Source organism: Alligator sinensis, unplaced genomic scaffold (genome assembly GCF_000455745.1).
Source record: "Alligator sinensis unplaced genomic scaffold, ASM45574v1 scaffold872_5, whole genome shotgun sequence".
NCBI lineage: Eukaryota > Metazoa > Chordata > Crocodylia > Alligatoridae > Alligator > Alligator sinensis.
In genome coordinates this window covers 125,315-136,102 of record NW_005842730.1, presented here as the reverse complement: position 1 = coordinate 136,102, position 10,788 = coordinate 125,315, and the positions used below count along the sequence as shown (strand labels likewise).

The 10,788-nt window shown below is 51.7% G+C and overlaps 1 protein-coding gene across 3 annotated transcripts in view; it reads left to right on the top strand.

The window, feature by feature from the left end:
• Positions 1 to 6,442, top strand: part of GPR61 (G protein-coupled receptor 61) — a 30,653-nt gene extending 24,211 nt beyond the window's left edge. For 2 of the 3 annotated variants that reach the window (XM_025216344.1, XM_025216343.1), the window contains exons 2-3: positions 3,443 to 3,566; positions 3,726 to 6,442. In XM_025216344.1, coding sequence (XP_025072129.1) covers positions 4,139 to 5,518 — 1,380 coding nt within the window. In that variant the 5' untranslated portion in view covers positions 3,443 to 3,566; positions 3,726 to 4,138 and the 3' untranslated portion in view covers positions 5,519 to 6,442. The remainder of the gene's footprint in view (positions 1 to 3,442; positions 3,567 to 3,725) is intronic. The other variant, XM_025216345.1, reaches the window with a different exon arrangement.
• The last annotated feature ends 4,346 nt before the right edge of the window (positions 6,443 to 10,788 follow it).

The following is a 10,788-nucleotide window of genomic DNA, read 5'->3' as shown; positions in this document are numbered from 1 at the left end:
CACTTGGTGCTACAGGCCCAGCAGTCATTCCTCAGGTTCCCCTGTGGGTTCCTGGACACCCCCTGATGTGGGCACTGAAACTCCCCGTGGATGAGGGACACATTCTTGGGGTGGACTGAGTACGGACAGAGCCACCTCCAAGCCCTCTTTGTTGTCTGGATTGAATGCACCTCCCCTCGTTGCACACTTTATGCCAGCCACAACCTGGCCAGTGCTTCTGTTGTGCCAGGCCCTGAAGTGCACAGCCCCAGCCAAAACCCGCAGTGGCACCGTTGCACTGAGCTCCCATCAGCTCTCATGACCCAAGGGCTGTGTTAGCCACTTTGTGCAGGGAAGAGTGCAGGTATTTCAGGAGTGGGTGACCCCCAAGCTATGATGCAAAGGGCTGCTGTGCTGCAGGACGCATGCGGGTGACGTGGAGGCATCCCTTTTCTCTCTGAGTTGATGGCAGTGCAGTGTGTCGTGCTGCAAGGAGCAGTGTGACTGACTTAGTAGGGGCACACTTTCCTCAGAGGCAGTGCCAACCCTAATGCCCCAGCTGACCAGGAGCTTTGAAGGAGCCTGCCCTGACTCCCCTTAGTGCTCTGTCCCAGGATACATTACAGTGGAAGTTAATTACTGCCATTGTCAGGCCCCTCTACACTGCTTGAGTGCTGTATAGGAGGCTCAGTGCAGTGGAGACCTGGGCCCTAGGATTTTAACAACATCAGCATTTATGCTAATTGTACCACATCCAAGCATGCCATCTCCCTTTACTTCAGCCCCACTGTTGTGAGCCAGGTAGTCCATTAGTGTTTGCCTATATAAGGATGCCTGACTGCTCAGTTGATGCCCAGTTTGGTAATAGCTCTAGAGCTGAATGCCATTAGGAGTCAATATCTGGATATTCAGACTGCTGCCACTTTCTGCATATGTTGGCCCTACTTATTGAAATGTTGCCCTGTCTTTTCTTGTCTCATAGGTGGTCTCTTCCATGGGTGCTGCCCTTCACAGATCCATTAGCCCAGCTTTACCACTGGGCTAGCTTTCCACCTGAACAATCTGTACATTTAGCAATCAGAATTCAGGACCTGAAATTCAGCTGGCATAAAATCCCCATAGCTCCATTGAAGCCAATGGAGCTAGGCCCATGATCGCCAGCTAAGAGAGTCTGGAAGTGTTGAGCTCTCCCATTCCAATCGATTCAGTACACGTATTGTACTGATACAGCTGGTATTTCAATTCTCCTTACATCAGTGCCCAGCAGAGGATGGAAGTTTCAGTCCATGAAGGATTTCAAGATTTTGTCATGTTTTTCTTTTCATTCTGAATCAGAGCCAATCTTAAAAAATGTCAAAATTCTCCCCAGAAGGAAAGTCCCAAAGCAATTTATTGCAGGTCATGTGTTGAAGTGCTTCATTTTGACCTTTAAAAAAAATGCATCCAGTTATAATATTTCAAAGCAAGTTTCAGAAATAACTTCTGGAAGCCAAAAATTGCTTAAAAGTGAGATGCTTAAAATTGAATCATTTCATGCTAAAAATGTCAAAGCAGGAGGTCTCACTATTGCCAAGATGTTTTTCCCTGTAAAGAAAACTTTCATGCCAGAAAGTTTTCAAGAAAACTCACTGAGTTTTGTCAAGTGTTTTGTTTTTCTTTCTGCCAGAACTGTACTTTCCAATGGACTCTTGTTCCATAGGCGCTTTTTCTACCAGATCTAGCCAGAACTTATGGAGGCACATACGTTTCCATCTCCAGTGGCAGAAAGTTTCCTCCTTTATATAGCACATGATCCAGGGAAGTGGTTTTTCCATCCCCCTACTTAGCTAATTGAACCAGATTTGTTAGTTTAGATCAGTGTTGTGGCATTTCTCTTTATGGTTTTCCTTTTTCCACTTGGTTTGGAAGTTGAAACTCATGGGCGACACCAAGGCAGTGTCTGAGTGGAGGGAGCCTCCTGAACGCTGGAGTGCCTGGAAAGGGGACTCTCCTTAAGTATGCATGATCTGGTAAAATAGGCCAAGCTTTTGATAATGGAGAGTTCCCTGAGATTTACTGTACCTTGAAAATGGGAAATGGAGTAGGGAATACTGGATAATACTTTCAAATCTTTGGGTGCCTAAAAAATGGGAAATCCCATAAGATTCACTGAATGTCTCCAAGCTTACAGATGCCCTAGAAATAATTGGGATACTCATGAGCTGCAGGATCTCTTGAGCCCGCTGAAACGTCCAGGCTATGAGATCTGATGAGCTTGGTCACAACCCCTGGTGACACTGTGGAAGGTGAAGCTAAGTCCTCACCTTCCACCTAAGACGATGCAAGTCATCACAGCTTCACTGACTGACCAGGACGTAGGCCCATTCAGAGCAGCCATGCTGATTTATACCAGCTGAGGACCTGGCCTGAGAAGTATTGCAATGATGCTTTCCAGGCTAGTTAAGGGGAGAGTCTTCAGTTTCATGGTGGGGATGGCAGTAAAAGGTTGGAGGAGCATCAGCCAGGAAGATCTGGAAATGCTCCTGGCTCTCGGGGCCTGGCTGTTTCTAAGGTCTTATCTCCCCTCTGTTGCCTCTTGGATATGGCATATGGAGAAGCTGATTGCAATTCTCAAGCAATCCTCGAGGTTCCCAGGGTGGTGAAGAAAGGAGGAGCGTTCAGACAGGGTTCATGCCAAGACTCCCATAACATTGCTGCTGAGCTGGAAGGTTTCACTGATGAGGTGAAAAGAGCATCTGGGCATAGATATCAGCAGGCTTGGCCAAAGATAGAGGCTTCAGAGGTGAGTGCATGAAGCCCATAGATGCTGGACATTTCAGACCTGAGATAGTCTCACTCCAGTCCCTAATACCATAATTAGATGGGTCTCTGCTCCCCTCCCATCCTGGATCTTGGGGATGTGAAAGAGAAGCCAAGACTCAAGGCTGGGGGAAGCCCCGGGGGCAGCAACAGGGAGGCTGAAGTTCTACCTGAAGCAGGGGTGCATCTAGGGGAGAGGGTGTGCACTAGTGTACTTGCACCACTTTGATTCCTGGTCCACCCAAAGTGTAAAACCAACTGCCTGGCAGTGGCAGCAGCATTTCTAGTCAGGCAGTTCTGAGGGATTCAATTGACTTCATGGCTCATTATAATTAATCTGATCCCTTCTAAACTCTTCATTCCACCGGTAAGGACCCTCTCTTCTTTGTAATGGTCGTCATGTTCCACCAATCAAGCTAGCCTTTGTTTTGCCGTTCTGCTGTCGGTTCACTGCTCCTGGTAATGAGGCTCCTATTTCACAGCCCTGCAGTGTTTTTAACTCATTCCAATGAAGTGATATTTGTTTTTGCTTTAATTTTAAAGTGTATTATACAGCCCTAGGCTCCTTGCAAGCTTCTAGGTTTTTTTTTAATTAGAGAAAAAATATGTGTTGTTTTTGCATATGATGATGCACCTCACCATCTGCAACTTTTCAAACTTCTAGATCCACCCCATGACCAGAAGCCAAGGGGCTCCAGATTTAGTAGCAGTCTGGAAGCTGGGGATGGAACCTGAGCCCTGCCCTTGGTGTTTAGCTTTGGGGTCTCAGTTCAGCAAAGCCCATGAAGGTAGGCTTGAATTTAAGCATGCACTTAGGTTTTCATGTTCTTGGAGGAATCAGGGCCTTCTTCAGCAGAATTCCCATTGTCAGCAGGAGCCCCAGATTCATCCTGTGACACTTGGCTTGTTTGGCATGGTGATTAATGCATAGTTGCATTCCTTTCTAGGTGCCAAGTTCTGCTTGGAGAACAGTGATCAGACAAATAAGATATAACAAGGGCTGTGAACTAGAGAGGGCCCCTTAGCCAGCGCAGCGCTCCATCTGCAACCACATGGCTTTTCTGGACTGCTGCACCTCACCCACTTCAAGACAGTTGAGCAGGATGCAAACAAAGATGCCAAATTAGAAGCAGCCAAGGAAGATGACGGCCAGTCTGATCCAAAAGTGCTGGAAGGCATAGAAAGCCTCACCATATGGACTTGCCCTTTTGGTCCTTGCTGCTGGTACAGGAGGCAGTGAGGATGTTTCTCCACGGGCTGGGGCTGCTTATTTGTTGATGGCTGATTCTCTCTGATTACTCTCTGGGGACCCAGAATAGGATGGGTGATGGACCTGTGAGGGGAGGTTCTGCGGGCATCAATGCCAGTCTCCATGGAGCCGTTGCTCCCCACTCAGTGGGCGTGGAACTCCTCCAGACCAGGACGACTGCTCCAGATGTCCCAGAACTCCGCACATCCCAATTCCAGCCTGGACACCAAGACCAAGGACGTGGCCTCAGAGTCTGTGGGGCTCTTCTTCATGCTCTTGATTGACCTGACGGCCATCATGGGCAATGCTGCTGTGATGACTGTCATCATCAAGACGCCCGCGCTGAGGAAGTTTGTCTTTGTTTTCCACCTCTGCTTGGTGGACCTCTTGGCAGCCCTCACCCTCATGCCCTTGGCCATGCTGTCCAGCTCTGCCCTTTTTGACAGCACCATCTTTGGTGAGGTCATGTGCCGCGTCTACCTTTTCCTGAGTGTCTGCTTCATCAGCATGTGCATCCTCTCCATTTCAGCCATCAACGTGGAGCGCTACTACTATGTAGTGCACCCCATGCGCTATGAGGTCAAGATGACTGTCAGCCTGGTGGTCTGTGTCCTGGTGGGGGTGTGGATCAAGGCGGTGGTCATGTCTGTCATCCCTGTGGTTGGGTGGCTGTCCCCCGATCGCTTTGCCAGCTCCCCAGCCCCTCATGGTCGAGGCTGTTCGCTGCAGTGGAGCCATAGTTCTTACTGCAAGTTCTTTGTGGTTTTCTATGCTGTCTTTTATTTCCTCCTGCCAGTCCTGATCATCCTTGTGGTCTACTGCAGCATGTTCAAGGTGGCCAGAGTGGCTGCCATGCATCACGGCCCACTTCCCACTTGGATGGATACCCCACGGCAGCGGTCAGAATCGCTCAGTAGCCGGTCCACCATGGTGACTAGCTCTGGAGCCCCTCGGACTACTCCACAGAGGACGTTTGGGGGAGGGAAAGCTGCTGTCATTCTCCTGGCAGTGGGAGGGCAGTTTCTTTTCTGCTGGTTGCCCTATTTCTCTTTTCACCTCTACACAGCCCTGAGCTCCCAGCCTTTGCCTGGCCAGCAGGTGGAGAGTGTCGTCACCTGGATCGGCTATTTTTGCTTCACTTCCAACCCTTTCTTTTATGGGTGCCTCAACCGGCAGATCCGCGGAGAGCTCAGCAGGCACCTCACCTGCTTCTTCAAGCAGCCGCCGGAGGATGACCTCAGGCTGCCCAGCCAAGAGGGCTCCATCGAGGAGAATTTCTTGCAGTTCCTTCAGGGGACAGGCTGTAACGCAGAGACCAGGAACATTCATGCTCACGCCAGTCCCAAGAGGGACCAGCCCACCATTGACTTCCGAATCCCTGGACAGATTGCCGAGGAGACCTCGGAGTTCCTCGACCAGCACCTGAACAGTGATATCACCGTCCCTGACAGCTACATCAGGACAGCGCCTTCGCCCAAGCCTGAGCTGTAGCACTACTTTGCACTTGACAATCTCGTTCTATGAATGTGTGGAACAATGCAGAAGCCAGCTGCCAGCGGCAGTGGTGGTGGTGGTGGTGGTGAATACCAAACCCAACCATGGTGACTGAATCTGCATCCTTCTGCCTCAGTGCCCAACCTGGAAAGCAGCAGGGCCTGGTGTTTGAGTCCTTCTGGTTAGTTTAGATTGGTGTTGTGGCATTTCTGATTAATCCCTTTTTCACTTGGTTTGGAAGCAGAAAGAGTCCCAGGCTCCCCAGACTTCCTCTGTGTCCCTTGCAAGTTTCCAAAAGAGCTTTGACATGGTTTGGTCTCCATTTCCATTTCCTCTTGACCCTTTTTACTCCGATTTCTGCCCTTTTCCCATCCCAGTAGGAAAATAAGGAAGACAGTGGGCTTCCCAGCACTCAACCCTGCAGCTCCAATGGTTTTCCCAACCTGGGACCCCATTGAGGAGAAGGGGCATGGAGAAGGAAGGGAGAGATGCCCCTTGCTGGTGTTTGACCAAGGCATGGCCAACCCTCCCCCATCTCTGGGAGCATCAGGGGGAGAGGGCATTGAGAGGAACCAGTGCAAGCCAGGATTGCAGTAGAACAAGTGGCCTTTTACCTCCAGTTCCCCACAGGTTTCCTTTGAACCAGCACAGTCTCCTCCCTTGCTCTCCATCTTGCATGCCCTGAGCTGGGCATGGGCTCCAGAACAATTTCCTTCCTTCTCCTTTGGTCTTCCAGCAATCCCCACCCAGCTTAGCCTGTCCTGGCCTGGCCTTTCTCCATCTCCTCCAAAGTGCTGCTTGTGTTCGTGGCCCCTGCCCCAAGAGGGAGGCAAGGCCCAGGAGCAAGTCTCTTCCCACTCCGGCTCCTGCCTGAGGGGATGCTTTTCCCCAGGTGAGAGTGACTTGGGTGCTGAGCCCAGGCCCCACTTTTCTCCATCAGTGCTGCTTTGTGGGCCTGGAGGGTCTCACCCCTTTGACCCCAGCAGCACATGGCCCAGCACAGACACAGCCTGTTCCACAGCCCCAGGGACCACGGGGTCACAGCTGCCTGGCCGGCGGTGCCCATGCCTCTCTGAGCCCAGGCAGAAGCTCTCGCCAGGCTCCAGGTGGGGGGCAGAAAACAATGATGGTGGTTTTTGTATTGACCTGGATCATCTTTTCCTTCTCAGCACCTGCCTCTCCTGTCTCCCCTCCCATGGCAGTGGGGTCTCTAACTCCAGAAGCACAGGCAGCATGAGGGGCCCAGGCAGAGCCTGGGCTGTGGGATAAAGCATCCCTGCTGGCTGGCCCATGGTGGACTCTTTGCTGGCTGGGGGAGACTCTGGAAGTGCCGATGCCTCCTCATAGCGAGGTCGGATTAGAGCTGGGCTGAACCTGCGCCTTTGCCCATTGCACAGCTGCCACTACAGGCATGAGGGGTCCAGCTGCATCTTTCCAGCCAGGTCCCATGCTGGAATAAATGGTTGTGGTCCTGGCCTGCTGGACAGACCCTAGTGAGACAGCAGGAGTAGTTGGGGTCTAGCAGGACCTGAGTAGTTGGGATATTGGGTTACAAAAGGAAGGGGTGGTTCTGATTGAGACCCTGTTTGACTTCCTTTCTCTCAGCAGATCAACTAGTGGGTGGTGGGGAGGGGGACCACGCTGGTTTGGATTCCCCTCTGCTTTCCCCTCTGGCATTCATCTCAGCCAGCGGGCAAAGAGCTCTGCAACAGGGATCAGCCGACAGTCCTCAGCCTGCTGGAATCAATGGCCTTACAAACCACCACTGACTGCAGCAGACCTAGGGAGTGGCCTCTTGTGGCCAGTGCCCCCTTCTCTGCTGGGCAGGAGGGCAGGGAATCACAGGGAGAAAAGACCAGCCCTCCTTTGGGATTTGATGATGCACTAATCTTAATCCTGGGGGTCCTGCCTTCAAAGCCTGTCAGGGCTGAGTCTGGCTGTGAGCCTCAGGCTGCACAGCCCCCTCTGCACTCCAACCCTGGGTCCTGAGTTGGCTGGCTGGGACATGCCCCAGCAGCCCTGTCTGACCTCCATCACTGCTTCCTGAGTGGTAGGATGTGAGGACATTTTTATGTCGGACAGTTTCATCCTGGAGCAACAAATAAAACTATTTATTATGAAACGTGCCTCCCTGTCTGTGAGGGACCGGACAGGGGTTGGGCCTCTGATCATAGACCCCTGAACAGGCTGGACAAGAATCCTGGCCAGCTTTGATGGGGCTGCTGGTCAAGCTGGTTTGAAGATGGGGCTAGGAGTCACCTGGTAGATCTGGCACTAGGAGAATCCAGTGTATCTGCTCCCCATGTTACCTTGCAGCATTTTTCTCTGCAGATCTTTGGAAGGAGCACTGTCCAGCAGGTGCAGCACAGGCTTCAGGGTCCAGGTCCAGAGAGCTGGGCTCCACTCCAGCCCTGCCACAGAGCCTCTCAATGGGCAAGTAACTTTGGCTTAGGTTCCCAGAACTAGTGGCCTAAACTTTGAGGGAAGAAGCATGCTATATTGTGGTGGCGGATAGTCGGGGCATCTTACTTGGACTCCAGAAGCAGGTCTTTGAGTTGCACGCTGGACTCATTCCAAAGGTAAATGAACACTCGGTCATTCAGACTGGCAGGTTTAAGGTAGCTGGGGGTGCTGCTGGCCACGGTGCTCCCCTGTGTACCATTGTCTATGGAGACGGTTATGCCTCAGCCACGCTAGCCCAAAGGGCTGATTGGGTTTGGCTGGTCTTTGATTTTTATCCATAGATCTCAAAGGGCATCATAAAAGTGAGGAAATGCTAGAAACACCCCCCTTCCCCACCTCATGACAGCAGGAAGACTAAAGGCACAGAAAGAGGAGTGACTTGGCCACGGTCATATAACAAGTCAGTGGCAAAGCTTTGGAGTATAGCAGTCACTCAGGTGTCCTGACTCAACCGGCACCCCCTGCAAGGCAAAGGGCTAGCATAAGGCACTGTGCTCTGACTTGTACCCTCTCTGGAGGGGGGGACAGTAACAGCACATTTTATTCCAGGCTCTCAGGTTTCTCCCATATAGACAAGTTGAAATGATCAAGGGCAGAAGAAAGTGCAGAGAAGTTTGGCGTCAGAAGGCCAGTGGAAGAAGCCAGTGATAAGAATAGAAGTGAACCATGAAGGAAGGCATCGTGGTCTAGTGCAGCGATTCTCAACCTGGGTGCCTTGAGAGCTTTTCAAGGGAGCCATGGGGTGTCATTCAATGTTAGCCCTAGTAGGTGTGTAAACGTGACGCACAAGATAAACCCACTGATTTCAAATGAGAATCCACAGTGTTAAAAACCTTCCGAACTGCTGTGCCCTTTCTCAGTTCTTTGCAATAGAAAAATTGCCACATTATTTTTCCATAGTCAAAAAATGAGTGAAAACTAAGAACCAGCATTTTCCCCGGGCTGCTCTGAGCCTAACAAGGAGTGCCTTGAGTCTAAAAAGTTGAGAAACACTGGTCCAGTGGTTACAGCAGGGGTGTGTGAAGGGGTCAGAACTCCTTGATTCTATTCCCAAACTCTGCTACCAATTCACTTTGTGCCCCAGGCATGGCCTGTCCCCTCTTTGCCTCCATAAAATGGGGACAGTTGTATTTAATTATGTTGCCCGAGCGATGTGTAATTCAGCCCCCACACCACAGCAGTGTGTAATTCAACAATGCAGGTGCTAGCAAGCACAAAGTGCTTTGAGTGCATAAGAAACAGGCCTTGGATCTGTGCAGATAGTGCATATTATTTTGCAGCTATCTAGTTGGTCTAATAAAAGATAGTGCCTCTTCCTCAGGAGTTTTGGATGCCTTGTGACAACTCATACACCCTTGGGGACAGCCCACAAGCAGCTCAGCAGGCAGGGAGCAGGCACAAGGGGGGATCCATCCACCGCTGCCACTATCCTCAGCTGATCTGGGAATGGAGGGAGCCCAAGGGATGGTCCTGCAGGGAGCATATATATGCACAGGGTGCTAGGGACAGCAGTGGTGGGTGGGTTCCCCCTTCCTGCACTTGCCATGCCCCCCGCAGTGGTCCCTCACACACGGGTGGGTGTGGGGGTCTACACAACCCCACTGGATCTACCCCTGTCCCCACACAGTATGAGGTCTGGCCTTGGACTGCGTGTGCACCCGCCCATGACTGCACGCATCTGTGCTTGTGATCACAGACTGGCTCCCAGTCCCTGCTGCATGGCCTTTTCTCCCCCTCTGCTTCCCCCCTCACATCCCTGGCAGATCCATCTGCTCTGACCTTTCACGCTCACAGACACTGGAACCGTTTAAGCCCCCTGGGTGTGTGCTTGCTTGATGATCACTCATCCCTTTGTGAGGAGGGACTCCAAAAATAGCCTTCTCTGAAGACCACTTCCTTCATCCCCTGGGTGTGGGCTGCCGTCAACCACGAGAGCTGGGGAAAGAGCTTGTGTTGTGCCATCTGAGTGGTGAGTCAGCCTCACCTGGGTAACAGGGACCCATCTCAAGGGAGATGCCGTGAAGGACAGTGGCCTGGAACCAGGAAGGAGCCACTCCTTTCAGGACCGCAGGGTTTCTCTGGTCCTTCTTCCTCCTTCCCCACGGCTGTGGGAGGGTCTTGTCAACATCATGCTGGATTGGGGAACCACTGCTAGGGCTCTGGAAGTCCCTTTTCATTCCACTCCACTTCTCTGGTAAGGGCCTCCTCCTTGTGTGAGAGGGGAATTCAGCTGGTGATGACCTCTCTGAGCTGAGATTGCCAGCAGATGGCAATTGGAGCAAACTGGCCGCGTCTACATGAGATGGTTACTGTGCAGTCATTTAGTACTTGCATACCTGAGTACTGAATGACTGTGCAATAACCAGCGTTACTGTGCAGTAGCGTCCCCACATGGCTTCACGGTGATCCTGACTGCACAGTAGCATCGCGTCACAGTTCATGCCCTGCGACGCCCCTGTGCAGTACTAATGAGCTACTGCGCAGTAAGCGTCTTGTGTAGGCACAGCCACGGTGTCCTACCTGTGCATTTCAAATAGCCTACTATTGTCAGATTGTCATTGCCAGCCCAGTCTGGATATGAGCCAGCTGCACAGTGCACTGGACATCCCCTGAGCCACTCAGAACTCCCCTCCCATCCACACTGTGCCAGTCTGTCCTAGCTTGTCCTGGCTCTGGCCCTCTTTTCCCAAGGGGCTGTCCTCCTGCTCTGTCTACGCAGGCTGACATCTTCCCCTAGCACCTACCTGAAAATGCACTCCTAGCCGACAGGCCCTTCTCTAGTTAGTTAGAGACTACTGTTCACT